We start from the raw sequence: 25,750 nt of genomic DNA, 5'->3' as shown, positions 1-25,750 counted from the left end.
ACCAACCTGCCAAAATCAAGCCTGCATCAACCTTCGGTGTGTTCATGTGAGTTTTGGCCTTAATCTGCCAAACGTGAGACTTTAGTCTGCCATTAGAATCCCATACTCATCTCATGCATTACGCTTGCTATTTTGTCTTAGCAACAATGAACTGTAACTGTTTCAAAAGACTATGAAAAAGAGACATTATATTAATAAAAAACCCTGCATGCTGGTCATGTATGGTATAATTATTTTTTTTTCTTTTGCTTGGAAATGGACTTTTGGAGACTATTATGGCATGGCATTCATCCTTTTGTTTTATTGCCTCATCACTTTTTTGAGTTGAAAGCAAAAAAGTGCAACCTTTGATCTTCCTCCTCCTCTTCCTCCCCATTAAAGTTTGCATCTGCTCTAAAACTGCTTTGAGTTACTCAAAACTTCAGACTTCCTTTTAAATGCACTGAAGCATTCCCTCTTAGAAAACATGCCAGAATGGATTTCGATAACCTAATGTGGCAAAAAATTACAAAAATACAAAAAGAACTTTGGAAGGATGTTCAAAAACAAAATTCACATCCCGCTCGGGGGGGGACATTGAAACCATGCTGTTGCCTAAAACAGTCTAAAAATTAATTTTAAGTGATCTGCCCCATTTTTTTTTCCTTTTGCATTTGGTCATTGTCAAATGTGGAATGCTCTGGGTTCCTAGTATATAATTTAATTCTAGTTTCTGTCATCTGTTAGCCCAGTTAAAATGTATGCTACAGATAAAGGAATGTTATAGATAAATTCGAAAGAGTTAGGTCTGTTTAGATGTAGATTTTTTTTTAAAGATTGATGCACTAAATTGTTTACTGTCGTGATGTAAAGGGGGGTAGAATTTGCAACGGGACTGTTTTAAAAAGTAGTTTATGCAGCATGTGCTTGCAACTTAAATATAAGTTGGGTATATGTAGTCCTTGCTATACCACTGACTGTATTTGAAAACCAAAGTATTAAAAGGGGGAGGCACCCCTGTTTATATCTATAGGGGTATTTTACATTCAAAATGTATGTGTTTTTTTTTTTCCAAAATTGAAGTATTTGGGACTGAATTGCACTAAGATATAACCTGCAAGCATATAATACAAAAAAAAAAAAAAAAATTACAAACCTGTTTAGAACGCTAATACAATTTATGCAGTTACAAAGATGGCATTACTGCACAGTTTTAAAATGATGCAGATTTTTTTACAGTTGTATTGTGGTGCAGAACTGGATTTTCTGTAACTTCAAAAATTCCACAGTTTTAAAGGCAATAATCAGTAAATTTTATTTTCAGGGACTGATATCCTGTCTTTTAAAAAAAAAATGGAAAGTAAATCTTACCACAATAAATATAAAAAAATCTTGTCAGTTACTTTTTCTTTTACATATTTTGCTGTGCAAAATTGTTTTATATCTTGAGTTACTAACTAACCACGTGTGATGTTCCTATGTGCTTTTCTTTCATTTTCGACTCTATGGTTATATCAAAAGAGAGAATAATCTACAATAATAAACTGCATTTTTTTTGATTCTGTACTCAGTTTCTTAGTGTGCAGTTCGAAGTTCGATGGCTGGAAGCAGAGCGTCGGCGTGCTGCCGGCGAGGGGTCCTGCCGCCGCGCGGCCGGCCTCGGTGCGGGGCAGCAGGGGAGAGCAGAAGGCTAGTTTTATGCAAAACCGGGAAATTGTCGCCCACTAGAAATGCGTTATCTTTCAGGTAGACGAAAAACGCGAGCTTTCAGGTGCTGGTTCTGACTCCTCGGCGTTGCCGTGACCGTGGTTTCTGTGACTCAGACGGTGCCGTCGGGTTTTGGGCGAGCTCGAAGGGGAGGTGGGCTCGGAAACCCGGCGGCACGAGGCGGCCTCGTGTTTCGATTGCTTTATGGCGGAGCGGAGCGCAAGGGAAGCCTTCGCGTGCCCCGGCCGCCGGGTCCCACGCGGTGTACCTGCCCTGGGAGAGGTGCCGCCGCGGCGGGCCCGGCCCGGCCCGCAGCCACGCAACGCCGCGCCGAGGGGTTTCTTGCCGTGTGGGTACAGAGCGCCGCCTTTCCCCCTTCCCTTTGCACCCCCCCCAGCTCCATCCCTTTTTTTTTTTGGCCCTGTGGTTTTTTTTATTATTTTTTCTTGCTACAGGCCTTAGAAAGTGAACTGAGGAGCAGAGGAGGGGGGAAAATAATAAATTCAAGGGGCTTCCTCCAACTTGTCGAGGTTGCTCGTCCTCAGCAGGCCGCCCCGGAGGTCGGGCCGCAGGCGTGTGGGCACGGCGGGCCCCGGGGACGGGACCGGCCTCCTCCGGGCGCGTTGGGGCGTCCCTCCTGGTCGCCGGTGGCTTTGGGAGGAGAGGGCCCGCGGGGGTCCCTCCGGCGCCAGGCCGGGCCCCCAGGCCCCGCGGATGCTGCCCCTCGCAAGGGGCTGCCGGGCCTGGCGGCGGTGGGGCGGCCCGCGGGGAAGGCGAGGGCCCGCGGCGCCCTTTGGCATCTGACCTGCGGTTGCACCACGGCTTGAGTAATGGTTCAAGCTCCAGACTCTGGTTCACTCGCGTCCCACTTGCTGGTTAATGTGTAAGCGGTGGGTAAACTGGCTGCCGTTGGCCCACGGGAGAACCGTCTCCTCTCCTAAAGACAGGGCCTCGCTGCTCTCGCCCCTCCTCGCGGCCCCCCTGCCCTGCCCTGCGCGCGGGTCGGCGCCGTGGCCGATGCCCCCGCTTTCCTCGGGGGTCGCCCGCAGGCTCGGCCTCCGCGTGCGCTTTGGCTGCTGCTTTCGCATGGCGGGGGGGGAGGCGGGGGGTCACGCCGGAGCCCTGCTCTGTTCGGGGATGGGGCGAGCGTCTCCCCGCCGCGGCAGCACCCGCCAGCCCCGGGCGGCAGTGCAGGGCCCCCAGCGTGGCCGGGGGGCCCTGCTCCCGCGCGGCTCTGCGGCGCCCGGTCCCTCCCGGGCAGAGCTGTGAGCAGCACTAGTGTTTTAAAAGTGCGGTGAATCCGGGAGAGTGGCATAGAGCAAGGGGAGCGCTGCTGCCTCCCTTAAGTATCCTCTCTCAGAGAGAGGGGGGAGGAAAAATGCATGAACAGCGATAAGAGAAATCCTTCCTAGAAATAGCATGCGAGAGGGAAAAATGCCCATCGCACGCCCTACTCAGGAGGAGAAGAAAGGCCTGCCTGTCTCCTAGGTTTGCATCATTATTATAGGTTGCAATCTCTTTTTGCAAATAAAAAAAAAAATTGCAGCCTTCTTTAGACTGCATTTGAGTTTCAGCCTGAAACATGGTAACTTCCCAATTGAAGGAAAAAGGGCGGGGGGGGGGGGGGGGGAAATAGGAGGGTGCTATAGTGTTCATTGAAGCACAGCAGCTGCTGGGGCTCTGCCGGGCCGGTCCAGGGGAACCCCCCCTTGCCACGGCACTGCTGCCCGTGGACCGCTGGAATCGCTCCGCTTGGAATAACCTCCACTCGCCCCGCGCTTGCCGCCGGCCTCCATCCTACTCCCCTTGAAGTCGGAGGTAAAATCTCGCTGGCTTCCAAGGGGAGCAGGATCCTGCTGCTCTCGGGCGGGCAGCGGTGACGCTGCCTGGCCCAGGGCATTGCATGCCCAGAGGTGTACGTGGTCCTAACCCCCGCATCACCAGCAACCTCCCGTTTCTGCCCTAGTCCTGTGGCTTTTCCTCATTTATGAACCAGGTTGCAAAGCTCTCCCGTGTGCCGGGAGCTGTGCACGCAGCCCCAGCTCCTCCCCGGCCCAGCTCGCCCGCTGCCCAGCATCCCGGCCTCCTTCCTGGGTTTGTGCAGCCTCAGAGACGTCACGCTGGACCGTATCTGGGGGGGGGGGGAGAAAAAAAAATTGAGAGAGGAGGGGAGGAATATCCAAGTCACGGCAGCGTGTATTTGTTTCTTGACCAACTGCACGCCACCGCCGGCGGGTGCTTTGCAGAGGGCCGGGCAGCCCCCTTTGCAATGGGGCAGTGAGGGCTGCTCTCTATCCGAAAGTCGTCTTCCCCCTTTTCAAACAAAAATGCATAAATTGAATCAAAACGCCGCTTGAAAGGTGCTCGCCCCCCCCCGCCACAAAACATGGCAGCAAATTTTAAGTTTAAAAAATGAACTTTCCCACCTCTTTTTTCCTTTCCTTTCTGAAAGCTTCTGTGCAGCTGTTTCCTCCCCCTCCCTCCGCGTGGTGTGTAGGAAGTTCTTGATCTAGAATCATTCATAATTTTAATATCAATTTCTATTTGACATAATATACTAATATCAGATACAGAGTGTAGCTGCTTCCTGGATTTAGGGAGGAAATGATGCATATATCAGAATTATCTGCTCAGATGCCAGAACTACATTGGTGTCATTTCAGCATGTGCTGCATTGAAAGGAAATCCTCTATATTTATTACTCAGATCATCATAGGAGCTAAATGGACCCACTGTTTCTGACACCTGTTCGGATGGATGAATTTAAAATTTCATGCAGGGTAAAAAAAAAAAAAAAGCCTGCATACTTCAATGTTAGGAATTGAGGATTTTCATAAGCTTTCTTCCCCCCCTCTTTTAAAATCACTGCGAGTGTGCTGCCAGCGGCTGCCGTACGGCTTGGGCTTTCCAGGGGCGGCTATGGAGAGGGTGATATATTCTGTTTGCTTAGCCAGGACAAAAAGCAACCCTGCTCGTATGCATGCACATCCTCGAGCTGTCTGTGGTCAAATAGCTCTGTGCTGGGTGCTGGCCCGGGTGCGAGCCCCACGGGGCAGCGTGGTGGGACCCACGGAGGTGAGCTGCTGCCGCAGGGCTCGTCCCTTCGGGAGGGAGCCGGGCGCGCTCGGCCCTTCGCACTGCTAACGCTCTTCTAATGAATTTTTTTCGGGTGCCGCGGCTACCAATCAATAGATCAAAATACTGTACGCCGTGCAGCGTTTAATCCTTGACTGCCTGAAATTGTGGGGGAGGATCGAGAATAACATTTGTCACTCTTTGAGGGGTGAGTGCATTCACGTTTGTGAGCTCTGAGCCAACACGATGCAAAAAATAGTCCAGGATATGACTTAACTTTTCAAGTGAAAAGCTGAAAGGACGGGGATTGGCGCGCGCTGTAGCTGGGCTAGCTGGGTATAACGGCAGACAGGCAGCTCTGGCCCCGGCTATCTGCCATGGTATCAGGTTGACCCAGCACAGTGTGATAACGTCTCAGCGCTGCTGATGCGAGCTGCTTGTATCTTATCTCTCTCTGAAATGATCGTTTTCTATGTTGCTGTACCCACTTTTTTTTTTATTATTGTTTTTTTTAAGCTGGCTTTTAAACCGGTGCTCTTTCTGACACGGCAGGGAAACGCGCAGGCCTGTAGATGCGGTGAGTTGCAGGGATGGCGCTTGCCCTGCCTCGCTGGTGGTTGGGGCTGGGCCCCGTGCACTTGGTGACATGGTCTCCTTTGCTTTTTGCATGCATCTCTGGGAGACGCCGTGCATGAGGGGACTCAAACCAGGGCAGAAGTTTGCCAAAAGCGGTGTTTCTGCACCATGCAGGAGAAAAGAAAAAACCCACCCAACAAACAACAAACCGGACAGTGTCTTTAAGTTTCCGGCAGGGGTAGGGGATGGAGCGTCCCTGGTTGCCTCTCTCGATTGTTAATTCATAAAAAAGCACAGCCCTGAACAATGTTCTCGGTAGCTTTTCCCCCTGCAAAGCAGAAATGTTAATGACGGCGTATGGAGGCGGCGAGGCTCGACACCCTGCTTCGGCGTGAGCGCTGGCACGCTGCTCCCCTCCCCTCGGGCCTCGGCGCTGAGCAAGCGCTGGCTGGCGAGCGACAGGGGCTTGGGGGAGCGCTGGTGGGTCCCAAACCCCTGCCTAGTGGGACTGGAGAATAAACCTGGGGCGGGGGGGTGGGGGGGTGGGGAGACATCTAACAACACGCCATCTCTCAGGGCGACCGGGTGCTGCTGGGGTGCACCAGGCGCCGGGGATGCTCCTGGGTGGCCCTGTCCCCATCCCTGTCCCTGCTGCAGGTCTGTCCCCCCCAGGGCCGGGGCAGGGAGAGGGGCCGCTTCTGTTGTGTGTTTGTTTGCTTGTCTGTCTGTTTCTGAATTGGATTCCCGGAGCGAAAGGGGAGTCTGTGCGTAGCTAAAGGAGCCGTCCGGGCATCCCAAGCTTAGCGCCCGTGCGTCACGCCAGCGGCCTTCTGGTGACTGACCGTCCCCTAGGTATGTTCAGAGAGCCTCTTCCATTGCTGTTTTGCTTGCAATCCTTTTTCTTTTCTCTTTTCTTTTCTTTTCTTTTCTTTTCTTTTCTTTTCTTTTCTTTTCTTTTCTTTTCTTTTCTTTTCTTTTCTTTTCTTTTTCTTTTTCTTTTTCTTTTTCTTTTCTTTCCCCCTCACCTGTGCTCACCTGGAGCCTGCTCTAAAGCCCACTGAAATCAAAGGCAGCATTTCTTAACGTGGCTTTGGATCAGGCCCCGAGGTACCTGCAGGGAGCAGGGGCGGGTGGGGGGGGGGGAAGGGATTTACATTTCATGAATTTTAAACAAACTGAAGCAGCGCGAAGAGCCGAGCTTTCCAAGGCTGAGTCTCCCAAATCTGTTTGGGTGTTTCTCTGAGCGTGTGTATGTGGTTAAGCTTAATGCCCTGTATAAAAGAAAGCAGATTCACTTTTCTGGAGCCCGAACCCTGCTTCCCCAGTTTTAAAATACAAGTTCTTCGCCCGGCCTTGGTAGCAGGTATCGCGCCTGTGGAGGGAATGGGGAAGAAGCAGTTTTGCTGGTGTCAGCTTCAAAAGCGGTGGTGCTCCCGGCTGCAAACAGCCCCGCTCCCTCCAGCATTTGGAGCCGTTGCAGTGAAACATAAGCAGCAACGAAAAGGAGCTCCGATGTGAAGCAAGCAGCATCCAGCTCCCGAAACTCAGCTGCTTCCAGAGTCACTGCTGAAAGCATGTTAGTATGTAGGAGGAGATGCCGGAGTCTGCAATGCAATTCACTGTTTTGTGGCACAGGGCGAACAGATTTTTCCTTTCCATAAGGTTTCCTCCTGCAAAGTCATTGTAGAGGAGGGAATACTGCAAGATTAAATCTGTTTAAAATACTATATTCATGTCATACTAGATACAGTCTCCAGACTGAGCACAGTCTTTCAGCTTCCTTTATTGTGAAATTCTTTTAAAATAGCACACAGTATAGAGTAGAAAACTTATTAAAATATAACTCCCTTGCACCAACTCTGGCAGATAAACTAAAGGAAAGTTATCAGCCTTCTTAAATTAATAAATCTGCTTAGTGGCTCTGGCCTCCGTTTCTTAGACTCTTTCCTTATTAATAAACTGATAGCTAAATAAGACTGCTAGAGGAATCAATGCGCTTCGCCCGCGAGAGCGGGCTCGGTGCCTTCTGCTTCAGGTGCCCGGCGATGTGGATTGCTGTGGTTTAGCTAAGGGCTGTCCTCCTCAAAGGCTGACACTGATAAAAGCCGGCTGACCACATCACTTTCTGGATGCTCTTCAGGTGTGAGGCTTGGATACCCGCTCCTCCCGGCCGAGTGCATTAATAACAGGATGGATTCACCGGTGGCGTGAAAGCAGAGGTCATCTTGAGGAAAATGACACCAAAGGTCTTCAGGAGTCATTTGCTTTAAGAGATCCTGGGCAGCATGCCAAGCATTGCACTTAAAGAAGCGCTGTCCCCTTTCTCCAAACCCTCGGAGGGGACTGGTGGGGCGGCAGGGGAGGCGAAGGAGCTGTCAGGAAAAGCCTTCACCGGGCAAAGTGCTGCACGAGATTGTGTGCGTGTGCGTCTGCACGCGGAGACGCACGAGTGGAGCGTTTCTTCGGAAAAATGATCGAATGTCAAATCTCCCCCTGCAAGCGAGCGTTGTTTCAGGTGGCATGCAGGGAATAGTTAAACACGCCACACCTTTCGGTTCGATGCTGAAAGGGCGCTGCACATCGAAGAAGGATAACTGAGCTGGCACAAAACGTGCCGTGGACTTCTTTAAAAGCTGCAGAGCTGTTCTGGAATCACAATGCTGAAAAAGGCTCCTACAGTTTGTCTTGCTTCTTTTTATTAAAAAAGCTGCACTTGTGGTTTATTCTTGTTCTGATTACACTGTACTATGACAATATAGGGATGAAGCTGAAGCATTCCTGCAGGCAGTTTATAGAAAATATGTGTATATGTGTGTGTGTATATATGTATATACTTATATATACACAGAGAAAGTTAAATATAAGAGACACAACAAAATATCCATATTAAAGAAACATAGATTGACTCACTGACTCATCTCACTTATTGTACAAAGCTTCATTCTAGCTATGTTGAATTTTTTAAATTAGATTTTAAATATATGTTGACAGTATGAATTTGTACAGTGTGAGTAACCGCAGGGAGAAATGACAGCTCTGCTTCTGTTATTAAACTACTGTCAGGAAAATAATGGAGTGTGTACAGAAATTGATTATTATTTTGCCAATTACATTAGCACAGCTAATAATTTTCATTAAGAAAAAAAATACAAAAAGCTACACGCTTTCATGTCTTAGAAGGTGATAATCACTGCTGAGGCAAAAATACGTGTTTTCTAAGGTAATTGATAAGTAAGAGTCTCCTGTTATTAATGCTAAGTAAAGAGTAGATGTGCAACCTAAGAATGTTTCATTTTAAACTGTGTTAAATTCTTCTTCACTCAAATACAGTTAATTAATAGTACAAGAGACTTTCTAAGCTTAATTTAGCATATAAAAAGTCCTGTTCTGTACAATAGTGGCACGACAGACATGTTTTACGATGTCAACAATTCCTTTTAATAATGGTTTATTTTAATATATTTACTAAATTAGGTACCCGAGAGAATCTTCTACAACGGTGATGTGAAAATCCCTGTCACCTGAGGTCAAAAAAAAAAAAGGTATGTTTTCATTTTCGCTGGCGCTTTGACACACGTCCGTGGAGGTGGTGGTGGTCCTTTGTCCTCGCTGCTCGCGCGGGGCGTTGGCGGAGCCCGGGGGACCCGGGGCGGTGGCCTGGTGCCGTTCCCGCGGCTTTCGGCTCCGGCTCGCTCTCGGGCTTTGTGCTGGTGTCAGCCAGGCAGCTCTGCCGTGTCCCACCGCTCATACGTGATCCTTTGCAAATGTTTTCTTTCTTTTTCTTCAAATGCTAGCGTTCAGACACCAGCTACGGGGATTAAGGATGGGTCTTCTGAAGATGTCTCTCAGATCTTGGTGAAAATCAGGAGCCTGTGTTCGATAACTTCCGCACTTAAAATTTACACTAGTCTCTAATTCACAGCACGGTTTTCCTCTTGAAATTCATGTTCTTTCAGCCTGTCAACACTGACAAAATACATGTCATTAATGACAATACGGGGATTCAACTTTTAGTCGCTTCCCCTGCTTGATTCAAACGGGCATTTTTTTTTTTTCCCATGGAATCTGATTTTTATTGACCTCAACTGTAGAAGATACTAAGTGGTTTAAATGAGCTTCAAGGTTGCAATGGGAGAGATTCCTGTGCCACTTTTATTAAGAAACATCCTATCTTAGTTAAGAATACAGACTGCCATGCAGCTTACCACATTTTGATCGACAGGCAATGCTGTTATAAAAAAAACTCCCGTATTGCACTAGCTCGCAGAATTCAGCTTTTTTTTTTAATTTAAAGTTTGAGTCAGGGCGCAGAAGTGGTAACCAGTGCCCTCGACTCTGCATTGAATAGCACCAGGAGGAGCTTTTGCCTACAGGAGGAGGTTGCTCAGGTAGCTCCTAAGAGGTTGTTCTGGGCCCAACTCGCTCCTCACTTCCCTGAGTTACACCTAGTGTAATGTTTTTGCTTGCTGTGCAGTTTTTTCTATGTTACACCACTGAAAATGAGGCAGAAATCAGACCACTTGGTTTTGGGGAGGGCTTAAAGTGTAATGCACTTTTTATGAGAACAGAGATGTATTTTGATTAAGCTGAAGTAACTACATTTTCGTTCCAAAAGTACAACACATACTCCATCACCTTGCTTCTGGTGGAAGTGCTCTAATTTCAGTAATCTGAGAGGAAAGCTTGCCTGAGTCTTATAATTTATGTATGCAATTATTATATTTAGATAAATTATATAAGCAATGTAAATCTTTGCTATCCACATATTAAAAAAGCAAAAGCTTTCTCCCTGATGTACACTTGCGATCTCAGGACTTGCCTAGCCTGCTGCTCTCTGGGACAATTCATTGCTCCGTCCTTCCAATATTTTGTGATTATGCTGTCCGGTATTATTGAGAAAAACAGCGACAAAATTCGTTACTTTTAAGCAAATAGCGATTGGGTCTTGGAAGGGTTAACGAACTTTTATGGCAAGGTTCAGACAGTTCTGACCCCTATGGTAATATTTCATCTAAGGTTACTGTTGGGAGAGAAATCAAATTTCAGCTGTGAACATGATTGACAGGTGAAAGCAAGAAAGAGAAAGACATCTGGTCAGAGGGGGAATTTGGGAAGGAGAAGGACAATTCAGGGAAGTGTCTCTGTGATATTAGGAATAATAAGCTTAGATATGAAAACTCCAATACTTCATACTCTCTGGAGGCCTGCTTAGTTGATATTCATGGAGGTGGTTTGGTTAAGGGAGTTTAAGACTGTACATTTATAGTAGTGGACAGTAGTCTCCACGGTCTGACTTACTAACCTGACTCCTTCGAAGGAATTATGTTATTTCTGGCATACTTTTAGCATTTCGAGGCAGTTCACTTTATGAGTGTGACAGGAATATTTGGTGGTTGTTGGTTAAGACACTGTCACCGTAACGTCTCTGTTGGGTCAGTCGGCAGCAGGACTTGTGGGTGTGAGTCGTGGGTGTCACTCCGTGCATTTGAGCCTGTGGGGATTACTGGGAGTTTTCAGAGTAAGCACGGCAGGATGAAAATTGTGTTTATGATATACACTGTTATATCAATAGCAAAACTAGTTGCTATCTCATAAAATACCAGCAAGGATACACTGTGGTATTTTATAAGGCAGCTATTAATTTCCAAGGGCCATATATTGGCTTATTGCACGTGCAGAACTCCTAGTAACTCTGGCCAGCGTCCCGCACGACGCATACATAACCCCAGCCATATTTGATACCTATTTTTCTACCACTTCAGTGTGCATTGTTTGGTGCAGAAGAGCTTTTCCACATTCCAACACTATGGAACTAGCAGAAATAATATATTGCACTGAATGCCTAATTATTTCATGACATTGGTGTGGTATTGTTGGAAAGCAGAATATGGTTCTGACATAAAAAACTATAGCCAGGCTTTCTCTTAAAAAATGAAGTGCAAGAAAAAAATTTGGTTGTTTTTATCACTGTTTTTTTCATGTTTTAGTCTTCGAATAAAAGGCAGGGTCCTTGAAGGACCTGTGGGGTGGTCTGAGGGAAATGAGGGACCCTGGAATCTGAACTGCATTTTAGCTGCATCTCAAGTGAGCAGGAAAGGTCCTGGGCAGACTCCCGGCCCCGCTGCCGGCGTTGATGAAATTCCCATTGAATTCTTGGTGCCTAGACTTCCATCACAACGCGGATGTCTACAGGGGAAGGCGTACTAATAAAAAGCAAGATATGAATTCATACTGCGGTAGCTGTGCTGGTAGAATTCCCTGGATGGATGTTCTTGTTCTGGAGTAAGAGTGGATTTTTTTTTTCCCCGGTATAGCTTAAGCCACTTACAGAATAAAATAAACTAACCAGGAAAATCCACTCTTATTCTAGAGTAAGATTGTCCACCCAGGGAATGGATAGCACTGCGGTATAGTTTTACGACATAATTTCCCCATATGGATGAGCCCTAAAACTAAGGAGAGAATAAGGAGCAGTAAAGAACAGAAATATGTTTTCTGTTCCTTTTTCAGTTTACCTCTAAGACCTTTCACACAAGGGAAATCATAGCAATCTTAAAATATACATTCACTTACTTTTCACTGCTGCTCCTGCATTCGCACATACATTTTTTAAAGAGATTTGTGTTTGGTACAAGACCTTTTGCTTTCTCAGGCTGTTCTCGTGCATTTTTGATGTACAATCAAGTCAGACTGTTGTTTGTGACATCATATTTCTTTACAGCCTGTGATGTCAAACTGCCAGGCTTCACTGCAAGCTAGACCTTATTGACTAAGTTTTATCCTAAGGCCATATATCTGATAAAATTGAAAATGAACCTAAGCATTGCGAAAATCAAATTTCTCTGTGTGTGAGTGAGTTATTTTTAACTTTCCCGTGTTGAATTAGCACTGCCTTTAAAATGTCTTTATTTTTTGAAGTTGATTGAAGATAACTTCCCTGAAATATTGTTGGCAAGCTTCCCACTGAAGTCGATGGTAACCATGTATACATTTTTCAAGCAGATGTGCTATGTTAAGTCTAAATGGAAATCTTTTATTTCAAATGGGAGTTAATACGTTATTTTTGCTAAGAAATTAATGGTAACCTGTCTCCCTCACTTTCCTCTCCCCAAACTCATCTTGTACAATTTACAGGTCATTTTACATAGATAAGAAAGTGTTCTCTAGTATTTATAAAATGCAGACTTTCACTATGTCTGAAACTCCTTTCTAGCTCACTCCTATGAATTTGAAGTATGAAAACATCTTGAGTCTTCATGAACAAAGAGAAGGCGTATGCCTTATTTGACAGCTCTTACCCCCAGAAATTCCCAGCAAAGTCAATTTAATAGTTTTCCCTATGCTTAGAATAAATTCTAAAATCTTTTTCCATTGATGTAGTTTTTGCTGTCATTTAGTTCTAATAGAAGATTTTAAGTTAAGGGCTAAAAAAATAATTAAAGTATTTTTAGAACATTCCTTGGCTTTTCCAATTTGTGCCATTTACCAAATGAGTCACGCTTTACCAAAATACGGGAGATGGATGAGACAGGAAAAGTACTGATTTAGCATCTCTCTTATAAAATTGCTTCAGGCTTCCACATATAGCCCCAATGTTCAGGGAGGGAAGAAACTGGGAGTTGGGAGTCACAGTCTGACTCACTTGTGAGACTTTGACCCAGTTATTTCATTCTTGATTCAGCAAAATACTGAAGCACACGCATACTTTAAACTTGTTATCTTACGTTTCCTCTAAAGGTCTGTTACCGTTGATCTCTTTATATCTCAGTTTACACAGTTATAAAACTAGATAATTAATTCTTACCTTCTAGGCTTTTGTGTGAGTTTAAAAAAAAAATCTGTAATGTTCCTTGAAACCGTCTAATGAAAGCTGGTGTATTGAAGTACTTGCCGTTTACCTTATTTTGTAACCTTGGATGAAAAATCACTTGTGCTTCACATCAGCACTTGGAGAGTCGCAGAAGGTCTCGGAGTCGAAGTTTTGTGGTCTGTAGGGTTGGGACTTGGGTCTGGGTGAGGATTTAGTCTCCCGAGTGCACCAGGCCACAAATACAAACATCACGTTCTTTAATAGTTGGAAATGTTCTGAATTAAAAGTATCCTCGTTTCACCCAGATTTTGAATCGTTCAAAATATAAGCAAAATCGTGCTTCAGTTATGTGCCCCATCTCTCACTCTCTCTCGCTTAAGTGCAGTGTATACATCCCTGCTACCTATATGTGCACACACATATATAGATAAACTCTTGTGCACCTGCCAAGACATACAGAGGCCACACTGTCCTTGTGATTCTTCCCCTTCCTGTCACTGCCATTATATTTATTTGCCAAGATCTGAGCTATTATCATTCAGCAGTTGTGCAGCTTTGCTTTGCTTTTCCTCTGTCCCCAAATTATTACTGTTTCCCTCCTACCTTCTACCCCCAGATCTGTAATGGAGTCCTCAGCTATAAATTTGCTAACCATAACGATTTTTGCTGGAAATGTTTTGAAAATGCGTTGGTTTAAAAAAAAAAAGAGAAGAATAAAAAAGCCTATGAACAACACGCTGCGCCATGCTCAAGCATTGCACTTCTACAGGAAAGATAATAAAGATATTAGCACTCATATAATTTCAGATAGGAAATGAAACCAGACATGAAAGAAACACTAGCTCCAGCTGTTGAGTGGGAATCAAACTAGCTCTGGGAATTACAGGTACTGTCACTGGAGACAGCCTGACTTCTGAGAAATGACCTCAGGTGGAGAAGCTTGCTGTGGCCCCTTGCAGATATTAACACCTAATTAACAATCTGCAAGAGCATCCTACATCTTAATCACCAGTGAGGTGAGAATGACAATCAAAAGGAGGAGAAGGAGAAGGGAAATGGTAATTTTTCCCCTGCACGCACCATCTAATAACCATGGTTATTCAGATGCAGCTAAATGCGATTTCCTTTTAGTCATTTCAGTCTGTTGGAAGGCGCCGTGGGTTCATCTGCTAGCAGGTAGGCAGCGGAGGTGAGAATTGAATTGATCTGCGATACTCTGAAAAATTGACCCGGAGGTCATTTGTGGTTTAAATTGGGAAGGAAGACCGAGTTTGTGTCTCTTCTTTCTTCCCTCCTCTCCCCCTCTTTTTGTGGTTCCAGGCGTGTTATTCTGCGTTGAGCAATTATTTAAACATACTCCGATGGCAGGGCACCTCCTTCCCTCAAAGTTAATCAAAATAAAGAGGGCCTTTGTTAGCAGTGATGGGTAATTAAATAGCTGGCTCCCTGTCCTGCGGCGGCATTGTGCGGCGGCATTGGCGTCGGGAGCCCGGCTCCCCCGGCCCTTCGGCATGCGGACGAGCCCGCCGGCGACAGCGGGACCAAGGCCTCAGCTAAGCCGAGGAAATCTGCTCCGCGTGCTCTACGGCGACGCTGCTATTAACAAACAGGGCCTGCGAGCGGGAGGCCGGGTGCCGCGGGCCGCGCTGGGCAGCGGCGTGGGCATTGCTGGCAGCTGAGGTGGCCTCGGCCACGCGGCAGGGCTGCGACGCGGGGAAGGCCGGGTAGATGAGATGAGCACGTTTCTTTTTTTTTTTAAAAAGGGGAAAATCTCACGTGCCATTTTTCCTTCACGCCTGTTATTTTCCGTCTGTAGTTTTAGCAGCAGTAAGTATGGCTGGGAACAACCCACCTAGCTCTTTCCAACCCCAGCTTAAACATCTAGGGCCCAATCCTGCTGCTGGGGACCTGGGTGGTGCTAAGGGAATGACTCCAGATGTGGGTCAGGGCCAGAGGGCTGGCGTTGGCAAAAAGCAGGCACGAAACGGGCTGGCTCGCATCCACTGTGGCCAAGGCAAGAGTGTGGAGATGTTCCAGGTTGCTGTGGTGCAGCGGGAGCAGAGTCCGGTAGGATTTTAACCTCCTGCCTTTTCATGGGCGCTTTCACGTTGGCTTCCAAACAACTTCCAGTTTCAAACAGCTTCGCTGCAGAGGTGCGACCAGGCAGGCTGGGACCAGGGGAGGAGGAGTACACAAGTGCGTACAGGCCCCAGATCTCGTTCCGCATCGGCTCTGCCTGTAGCGCTCCCTTTCTGTGCTCAGCAAGAGCTGATTTCCATATCACTTGGCCCCAAATTATATTCTAATAAGGAGAGAATTGGGAAACTGAAGACAGCATTATATTAACCACTCAGCTTCCATGGAAACGCCTATCACTTTCTTTGCCGTGACAAGAGATAATCTCGGTGTTTTCTGTTGTACTCATTTCTTCAACTCTTCCGGCTTTGTTTGCACATGTTGGCCTTGCACTCAAAAATACAACTTGACATCTTGTGTCTCCTCAGCTAAAAAGGTATCAGTTCCTGGACTTAATGTCAGCTGTACCCAGATCAAAGGCGAGAAACATAAAAGTTGACATATATTATTTATTTCATGGTTTACATCAGCAATGTTTCTCTCTCTCCTTTTTTGTGATTATTGCTGACGTCTTGCCCATAATGTTGTGCTCGCTTCTCCAAAGCGGTTGTTCCCTACAGACAAATACTCATATTAACGTGGTCCCTCAGCGGGGAGGCAATGCCAGCGCGTTCCAGTGTGCCGTGCGCCCCAAAGGCCGGCGGCTCCCGCGGGCACGGCCGGGCGCGGAGCGGGGACTCGTGGCCCCGGCAGCGGCGAGTGGGAGCCTTGGCGGTCCCTGCCTGCGCCGTGAGCTGCTGCAGAGGCGAGAAAATGCCAGGCTGGGCGTGGAGCACAAGCTGGGGAAAGAATGTGCTTTTTTCTCTTTTTTTCAATTTTTTTTTAACCTTTTCCCATGTTTCTTGCCTTCCTTCGGAGTTCTGCGGGCGGTAATGGCTTATAATTATGGCCAGAAAATCATCTGAGACCAGTCAGAAGGGCCACTCAGACCTGTGCTTCCCTCTAACACTTGATTTAGTGTAAAACTTTCCTTTTATCTCCTTTGTCCACATTGGTTTTGCTTCCTGAGTTGCAGAATCAGGCCAAGCGCCGCGGCTGATTTTGCCCCCAGCCCTCCCACGAGCTATTTTTTCCTGCAATGAAAATACTAATAGTAAAAGAAAGGTCCTTGGGTGGGTTTTTTTGTTGTTTGCTTTGATTTAGTTTGGTTTTGTTTTAAAGCCTGCTGACAATTGTCAAACGCTCTTTCCAGCGAAGAGCTGCTCGGAGGGCGCAGCCCCGCCGTACAGCCGACGGGAGACGTCCGCCGTTCTCTTTAGGGCACAGCTACTCGGCGGATGTCTGTCACTTTACTATTTCTTTAACATTTAATTGGGATCAGGCAATCGAGTGCCTCCAAATTTTTGCCTCTTCAGGCTGCAATAAAGCCACTTATAATTTATAATCAAAGTTTGGTGTCGTTAAACTAAACTGTAAAACTGACTTCAGGGTTTCAGTCATAAAATAAATATATGATAAATATTGCAATGGGGCTTGAGTAGAGCAGCTAACAACAGCACAGTGAATGCTTATATATATATATATTTATATATATGTATGTATGTATACATATAGTTCCAGAGGTAAGACAGATCTAAATAATACATTACTGGGATCTATGCTCTCATTGTAGAATTGAAGCTAAGATAGATTTATAGCTTGAGTAGTTACTTTAAATACAAAATGAAGTGTTAATTTATTAAAGTCATTTATGCATCCACATTATTTTTATGTCTTTATTTATATTTTTCTGTAATACGGAGCAATGTAGTATTCATCCTGGGTTTCTCTGTCTGTTGACTGTAGCACTCCTTTGCTTAGATTTTTTTCTAACAAGGCAGCTCATTTAGAAAGAAATGTTTATGTGAAGTGCTTGTCAGTTGGCATTTTTACTGGTGTGCTAACCCAAAGGTAAAATATAAAGGCACGTCTTTTCCTTGCTGGCTTGTTGCTACTAGAAGGGTTCCTCCCTTGTTAGCTTGATAAATAATTTTACTAGCGGGAATCTGCTGAATTTTTATGCTTGCTGTCTATTTTCTGCTTGCTGCAAATAAATTCCAGCACTCAGAGGGCACTAAAACTCCAAACACATGGTATTTTCCCATTTTGTTGCTGGTTGCCTAAAATATTTATTTCATCTTGTGTTTTTAATTAAATCTTTTTTAAAAGGAAAAAGGGGAAAAAAAGCCTCTCAAGTTTTGCAATTATTTTCAAATGAAGGGTTTAGCTCAGATTGTACTTAATATGATGTCTTGAGGTTATATAACATGTTATCACAGATAAACTAAATAGGAAGTGTTCAATCAGTCATCACTCCAACTACCTAATGGTTTTCAAATGACGCACAAGAATTATTTATTGGAATATCATCCGTTTAAGCATTTCTTACAATTTATCATACACTTTTAGTTTTCCCAACTTGCAATCAGGAAAGCTAATTTAGCTGGTGAAGCAAGCGCTCTAGCTCTGCGAGGGAACGCACCGAAGAGGTGGATACGAGGCACTGCCGTGGCACAGAGGGCAGAAAAGGTTTGGAAGATATTAAGCTGGGGAGGCTAGAGGGGGAGAGGAGTTGGGGTTTTCTTAGAGGGACTTTTTTGCAGTTGTTGAAGCCTTACATGTTTAATACTGAATCTAATCCAAACAAGCAAGCCATTCCCCCTGCCAAAACCCTCTCCTTCCCCCCGTAGCAAGCTCTGCGCATTGGAAGGTGCCTTTGAAGGCTCCCTCGTCCTCGGCAGTACGTCGCTGCCGAGCGCCCGGCCTGCTGGGCCTGGGGGCTTTGCACAGATCTCTCAGATCAGCAGATTTTGGAGCTGGCCTTTCGTTTTGGGACGTGGAGGTGGAACGTCGTTTTGTGGAGGAGGCAGCGTCGCGGGGGCGAAGGGCACAGCGGAAAAGCAAAGGGTGCTTTGCCACTCCACACGGGGCTTCTCTTTGGCCGTGCTGGTGTTCAGGTCAGCTCGGGGCTGAGACCCTCCTGCATGCCTGTGGCAGAGGGACGGCACTTTTTGCTCGTGACGGGATCTCAGCGGCTTCTGCTGGGCAGCCCCAAGAGGTCCCCAAGAGCCCCGCGTGGCGGTGCTCAGCATCGCACGGGGACTTGTCTGCACAGGCCATGGGGTGAACGGTTGAAGAGCTGGTGTGCAGGCTGTTAAAGCTTGACAGCAACAGAAAGAAAAGGGGAGAAAAAGCCAGGTGCTTGCCACTGCACGGAGAGGCTCTCCGGCGATGCTTGCCCTGCTGCAGGGAGCAATCCCACCCCAGGGTGTTCGTGCCCTCGCCACGTGTCCTGGTGCGGGACAGGGGACCGCTGCCTGTGGGTGCAACGGGCACCTGCAGCAGAAGGGTGAAGAGTGGGTGTCTTTCTCCAAAATTGTGATCTACAATTGCGATTTTTGTAGTGCCGGAGGGCCCTGCCCCTGGATCAGAGCCGCGCCGTGGTACAAGCAGTGTAAACGCAGGACGAGGAGGGTATCCAGGGATGGTCCTGCTGAGCGCTTGGGGTGCTCGCGCGGGGGACACAGGGAAGAGGGATGCTGCGGGGTAATCCCATTGCCCTATCCTCTGTCCTCCAGTTCCCAGGAGAGAAAAAATTGGCGGTGGAGAAGGGGGGCAGCAGGAGAAGAAACATGGCCTGCTCAGAATGAATTTAAACAGCTATCTTAGCCATTTCAGTCCAAACCCCTTAGAGGGGTCTTCTCAGCCATCGGAAGGTTTTTAAAAGTGTCGGAGACCAGCTTTGCATGCCTTTAATTCCTCTTATGTAAGCAGCAGAAAGCCGCATACCCACGAAGATGCCAGGATAATCCACCCGAAATTTTAGAATTATTTACATTTTTTAGCACAATTCATTTGAAAGCAATCCTCAGTCTTTGGCCCAAACTCTTACATTCTTACACCAACCACCCTCCCATTCGCTTACTTATTTGCATGAGAATCAGGTGTCGGATTTTAGCAGTTCAGGCTGGTGCTAAGGTCCCAAAGGCTCTTTCATTAGCATGAGCGCAGCCCAAACCCAGTAACTGGGCGGAGGGAAGAAATCATGAGTAGATAAGGGAGAAGCGTGGGCTTCAGGGGGGCAGAGTACCCTTGGGGGCTCTGCGTGCTGAACCAGAAGGCCAATAGGGTTAAAGGGAGTCTCCAGAGGCCGCGTAATCCATCCCGCACCAGCGGGCAGGGTCAGCCAGGCTGATGTTATTCCTGACAGATATTAGCATAACCTGCTTTTAAAGCCCTCCGTGGAGAGCCCACAGCCTCCCCTGAGGACCCCTTGGCCACCGTCGCTTCTCCAAAGCGCCTGCCGCCGTCTCGCCGGGGCCGTGTTTGCCGCGGCGCGAGTCCCTCCCGGCTCGTCCTGGTCGCCTCGGCGCGGAGAGCAGCGCGCGGTGCCTCTGTCGCTGACCCTGTGCATACTTGAAGACTGTTGTTATGTCTTGCTGCAGCCTTCTTCCCTCTAGACTAAACAAGCCCGTGTTTTCCAGCCTTTCTTCGTAGGTTATGGTCATGGCTCTGTTATTGAATATCTTGTCTGAGGAGTCTGCACACAGTAAACTTGCTGCAATTCAATTTACCTGTGTTGAAAAGGGCTGTTAGGATGCTGCCTTGAGGCTTCACAACAGCTGAAAGAGGAATAACTTAATTCTTACGCTGATAATTTTTTTTTTTCCTGCGGGATGGAGGGGAGGGAGCAGTTCTTTACCCGCGTGAGTTAACTGCAGCCTCCGCACAGATTTGCTCTCCTAACAGCGATGCTACAGTGACACTGCAGTGCAATGTGCAGTGATTTTTTTTGGGGGGGGGGGAGGGTGAGGGTGTGAAATATGTTTTCAGCAAAGGTAAATCATGATACTGAAGTTATATAATTTATATATATAAAAGTATAGCTGATAGTGTTTATTTTATAATATGTGATCATTGAGTTTGTCCATGGTAGCACTTTGTGTCGTCAAGGAGAAAGGCTAACCGGAGCCCTGGCATTTGGACAGAGTGAGTGCTTTCGGAGGAATTCCAAATTTTCTGTTCTCTTCCATTTTTCTTCTCCGTACAGTCTCCGTGAAAGAGTCTCCTTCCTCCCTTCCATCCTTCCTCCTCTTCTTCCACCCTTCCTTCTTTTCCTCTGCATTCCTTTATCCCGTCCTGAGGACGCACGAGACGTGGCTGAGTCAGTAAACGCCTGGTCCAGCCAGCTGCGGCAAGGTGATGGAGCGTTTGTACCCTTTCGGATGCAGCCCCTTCCTTGTAGCCAGTAACACCAAGGGGGACATTTTCAAAGCAGAGGAGATTTTGGCACATGAGTTTCATCAATTTCAACAGCTTTCAGGCAGCTATGGCCACCTGTGCGCAGGGTTTCACCTCTGGTGGCATTGCCAGTCAGCTCTGGTGCTTCAAAAGCTTCCTGCTTTGACATACATTTGGGTAGGTCCAGCCTTTACCTTGTGGCCGAAACAAGTTATTCCGAAGTGCCACAGATGAAGATGGGCCAAAGAGGATTTTTTTGGCCATCTGCAGAGACCTGGGCATAGGGGTAGGCTCTAGGTTCCTTTTTTAAAAGTTGACAATGGCGTTAGGGTCCTTTCAATGGACATTCACTTGGTCTTCACAGGAAGGCAAGGGGAAATGGGGCCTTCTAATTCTGCTTTTCTGGTTGGGTCTTGCCTGGGGGAGATGTCTTGGAGAGAATCAAAAGTATTTACTTGCAAGAAAATATTTTTGAGGGACTTCTGGTCAAGGGTGTGCTGTTACAAGCTGCCCCAGAGCTGGGTTAACCAGCATGGCAGTATACCAGGAAGCATCTCGGAGGTGGTTTTTAACTCCTGCAAAATTCTGGTGTCCTGATTTAAGCCTTATCAAAAGCCCTGCCTTGAAAGATGTTAAAAGGGCTGTAAATGGCATAAACTGCCACCTCGCCTTTATAGTTCAGGCACCACTTCTGGAGATGAGATGGTGACTGTTTCCACTATCAATGGCTTGAACTTATTCCAGAAAAAGGGTCTCTGGCGCTGCTTACGAGGTGTCTTAGCTTCTGAAGGGTGGTTTAACACGCAGCAGTGCCCTTGCGGAGCTTGTGTCAGCCACTGTCGGGATAGCTGCACACCACTTAATAATAATAGCCCGCTCTTGGGGAGCTGTTTTCAGCTTTTAAATCTCCAGGAACTTTATTGTGGAGGTCAGTGTCATTATCCTCATATTACAGAAAGTGATTTACCTAAGGCACCTAGTGGATTTAGGTAGGGAAGCAGGTCACCTGAATCCCAAGCCATGCCTGCTCTGAAGCTGTACCATTCCCGTAGGGGAACTGTACCGGTGAAGGCAGAGAGCAATAAACTTTATGGTGGAGAAATCTGAATTTGGTATGGCAGTCACCCTTGCCTATGAGCTGCAGTCTAGTCAGGGTGGACCTTATTCATGTGTATTTGAATATGGTCTAACAGCATGACCACCAGCTGTGACATCCATAGCGTTACCAGTTAGCACCAACACCTGTAACGCAAGTCAGTGGGAGCGTGGTTCACCTGGGAGTGCCGGGACTGTGGCTGGAGGAAGGACAGCCATAAGCACAGCCTATGCTGTTGTCCCTTCCATGATGTACATAACAACCTAGCCCAAAGTGCAAATAAAATGGTGTCCTTTGCTTCTCTGGGTTGCCTCTGTAAAGGAAGTTCATCTGATCAACCTTGGAGGAGTCTCTAGGTAGAGAATGGACAACAGCAAAGGTACGTTTGTTCCTTTGGGAGCTGTAAGTCAAAGCATTCCCGGGGGTCACAGATCTGAAAATTGGGGGATTTGCATGCATATCGCTTTGTGAGGGGAAGTTAAAAACTCTGTGAAGAAAAAGTGTCTCTTCTTAATACAGATATCCAAGATGCCATCTCTTTTGCCTCATCCAAGATTCCACCTCAGTTTTGCACAGCAAAACGTGACCTTTTTGGAAATCCGTATCCCCTCAGTGATCTGTCTCAGTCATGGATCATACTTAAAAAGTTGTTTCATCCAAATGTATAAACTCTATGTACACAATGAAAGAGTATGCAGAGTCAGGAAAAACAGCTAACAAGTCAAGTAGACATTTTAGCCTAAATATTTTCAATCTCTAAAAAAGGAGCTCTTTGAGAAATACTTGTGTAGCTCATTATGTAGGATGTAAGATGATAGTGACCTTGCTGAGCCATTGGCTCAAATCAGAGATGTAGCAGCAGAAGTGAAAATATGTGCTTCTCTCTCTAAAGAATGGGATTAGGGACTAATTTTTACCAAGAGGAGAAGAGAGAGAAAAATGTATTGTCTTCCTTACAGGAGTTCATTTTTCTTTACAAAGTGATTAATGCATTAGTATAGCAAATTTACTGTGTAGCCTGATTACCATTGCATAATAAATCGAAACAACTGTGACTGTCATGGTGATAAGGCTGGCATGATTTTGTCTCTTTTAAAAAAGGTTTATAAGTTAAGCTTAAGTTTTTAGCTTTCTGCATTTCTGGGATAAAATTTATTTTGGCCATTACAGCTCTATCTGTTTGAAACTGCACCAAAAGGAAATAAGTTGTTCGGAAGGATGGTATATTATTGTGAGAATTTTACCTTCACTCAATTTGAACATCAGCATTAAAATGGAAATGGAGTTCGGGAGAAAATAATAACTCAGTTGGTTTTTTTAAAAAAAAAAAAAATGGTAACATTTAAAAGGGACTTTTCAAATATCAAGGATGGACAACCCAATTAAATTAACTGTATCATATTCATAGTCGTTTACACCTCAGGCTCAGCTTTTCTCAGGCTACCACGGCTTGCTCAGGGCTTGTCTGTGCCTGGGTGAGCGACTTCCAAGTAGTCGTGGGAAGACGTGGTGGTGACTAATTAGTCATGCTCTCTGCAGCGCAGCAAAATCGGTACTCCGGTGTAGTGCTAGGGGGTGCTGTTATTGTGCCGAAGGGAGAGCCCGAGCAAGCCCCGCGCTCGTTAAGTACCTCTTGACTATGTGGGCGTCATCCCACTGTCCAAGCCCTATTGCACTCTGTCATTTTGGAGGTACCTAGTGGTTGCTTCTTTCTTTCTCCTTCCCTCTCTCCATGCACACACGTGAAAGGGACATTGCACTTCTGTGCTAAGATGTAGTTCATGTATATTGTGTCTGAATGCTGTGGCAAGATTTACTCCTGTAAAATTGTCTGACCTTTGGAGGTCATGGTGTGAAAAGAGGGCTTGTACCCAAGCTTGTGGATGCCCATTTGGCTCATGCCTCTCACCTCAGTGAGAAGGTACCAGTGCAGGGCAATGGCAAGCTGTTTTGGTGCCAGGGGAGCTCCCATGTCTTGGTTTTCTCCTCCCTGCTGTGCCTACCTCCTTCCCTCTCCTGTGGCTCCTACCAGCCATCGTTGCTCTCAGCCTCCTCTTTGGAGCAGCACCAGCAGCTTTGACCTCGCAAAGAGCACTCGGGCAGCTTTGTACCTCTTGGTCCATTGTTGGTATGTCTTTCTCCATGTCTTCTGCACAACATTTGGGACCTAGCAGGGAGTGTGCCGGATGTAGTTGCTGGAAAATCTTGACTGACTCTGAAGCTGATATAACAGCTCTATGTTGAAAGCTGAAAATTGCCTACAAAAAAGATGCAGGCAAAGTTTCTTGCATAGTTGTATGAATTTCCTAGTGTAAAGAGAGGCTGAAAACACTAGTCACTCCAGCCTTCTGCTGAAGCCTGCTGTAGCCAAACTGCAGGGACATGGACTCAAACACCTCTGGATTAGGAGCTCTAGAGAGACTTTTTCTCTGCTATGACAAGAACAAGTGAAGGTGACAAAGCTGAAACTCTCCTCTCTATGCTCTGAAAACCCTGTATTTTCTCTCTGCAGAGGAGATCTCTTAATCTCCCATCTCTGAGAGGCTCCAGCCTCACTGACATCTGTTGTGTCATGGGTGTAAGGGTGGGAATTGATCCCTGTGGCTGTTGTGAAGTGATTGGATGGCCCCCTTTCCCGTGCCAGTATCTGAACAATACCATGCCCATTTACAGCACTCAAAGCGTTGCTTTATTTGGATTCTCGATACTCAAGGTGGGTTGGGAATGGGGGGGATTGTATTCAGCCTCTCAAAAACTACAAGTGTTTCAGCCACAAGTGGCACTAGCTGGTAGTTTATTTTCAAAAAGTTGACTGTCTGCCTGATTTGAAGTCTCTGGACCACAGGACTCTTGGCGTTTGCGTTTTTTTTTCCCCCCCTCTTCTTTCACTTTTCCTACATTTATTTTGACATCTGCCTTGAAGCCAATGGGGTTCCAAGGAAAAAAGGTCTCTATTTAGATATGAATTCTTTAAAAAAAAAAACTGAACAAACCCCGAAAAGACATAACTTGGTACAATCAAGCATCATAAAGAAAAAAGACTGAAGTTTTTTGGGCAGGCTTTCAAGGGCTTGCATTTTTTCCCCTTTTTTCCCTGAGTGTTTCAAACATCTTGAAAATAAACCAGCATGTTTCAAAAGGAAAGATAGATGTGTCTGTTCAAATAGACATTGCATTTGGAATTGGTGCCTCTGGTTGTTAAACAGAATCCTTGTTTAACATCCTCATTAAGAACTGTGACTTGCCACCAGTTTTATGAAGATCAAGTAATTTACTTTTCAAGTAAATTAAAGCAAATTTCTCTGTGGTGACAAGTCAATAAAACAATGGAAGGCTCAAGTTTTTCAATCACCCAACATCTGTTCCTTGTTTTTCTCTGGATCTAAATGCCCTGTGTACAGTGATAGGTGAGCAGAATGACAGCCAATAGCTGTAGTGTGATACTTTTTTTTTCTTTTTCTCTAAATAAGACTGTAAGCACTGTCCCTTTTTGGAAAGTGTAATTTTGTCGTTTCCTGTGGCAGCAAATTCAGAGCTCTATTGACACGGGAACGGTGACAGTTGACGGCTTCGATTCTGTATTTTCTTGCTGGAAGCACAGTAGATGATTGCAGACTAATGCGAGTGGTGAGCCACTTCTCAGAACACCAGTCAGCGCAAATGAGATCCTCATCTTCTGTCCGAGCCACCCACACCACTGACAAACACCTCCGAAACAGAGGGTATTCAGATGCTTTCTGAGCAATGGTGGGAACTAGGTTGTATAAAACCTCATTGAAACCACTTCCACATTTTACCCACGCTTAACATGTTTGTCTTGAAACATTGTCTCGGAGAAAAGCTAGCAGATGAAAAACAAGGTACTAGCCCCATTTTACATTTCAACAAGTGCAGGATGCAAATGGCAATGTATTTGTTTTAAATGTTCCTGAGGATTTGGCATTTCGTGGTGTGAGAACTGGCTCCCCGCTGAGTGAAGTATTTGAATGTGGATTTGCTCTGTGTGGGAAACGCTGGCACAGTGGAAAAGGCAGGGGAAAACTCAGCTGGGAAAGTGAGAGGGGGCTGGATATTTTTCACTTGGTGCAGAAATCTTTTCCTATCTTCTCTTAAGAGGGTGGTTTTTCTTGGACAGGGTAGCGTTGGCTTTC

General features: G+C 46.2%; 1 protein-coding gene across 4 annotated transcripts in view; it reads left to right on the top strand.

The window, feature by feature from the left end:
* The window catches only part of MAF (MAF bZIP transcription factor), a 190,183-nt gene that overhangs the window by 3,307 nt on the left and 161,126 nt on the right, over positions 1 to 25,750 (top strand). For 3 of the 4 annotated variants that reach the window (XM_064519736.1, XM_064519737.1, XM_064519735.1), the window contains one exon: positions 8,812 to 8,879. In XM_064519736.1, the coding sequence (XP_064375806.1) occupies positions 8,812 to 8,845 (34 nt within the window). In that variant the 3' untranslated portion in view covers positions 8,846 to 8,879. Of the gene's footprint in view, positions 1 to 5,277; positions 5,845 to 8,811; positions 8,880 to 25,750 lie in introns of those variants that run through there. The other variant, XM_064519738.1, reaches the window with a different exon arrangement.

Source organism: Dromaius novaehollandiae, chromosome 13, assembly GCF_036370855.1.
Source record: "Dromaius novaehollandiae isolate bDroNov1 chromosome 13, bDroNov1.hap1, whole genome shotgun sequence".
Taxonomy (NCBI): Eukaryota; Metazoa; Chordata; class Aves; order Casuariiformes; family Dromaiidae; genus Dromaius; species Dromaius novaehollandiae.
This window is presented reverse-complemented; position numbering and strand designations above follow the sequence as displayed.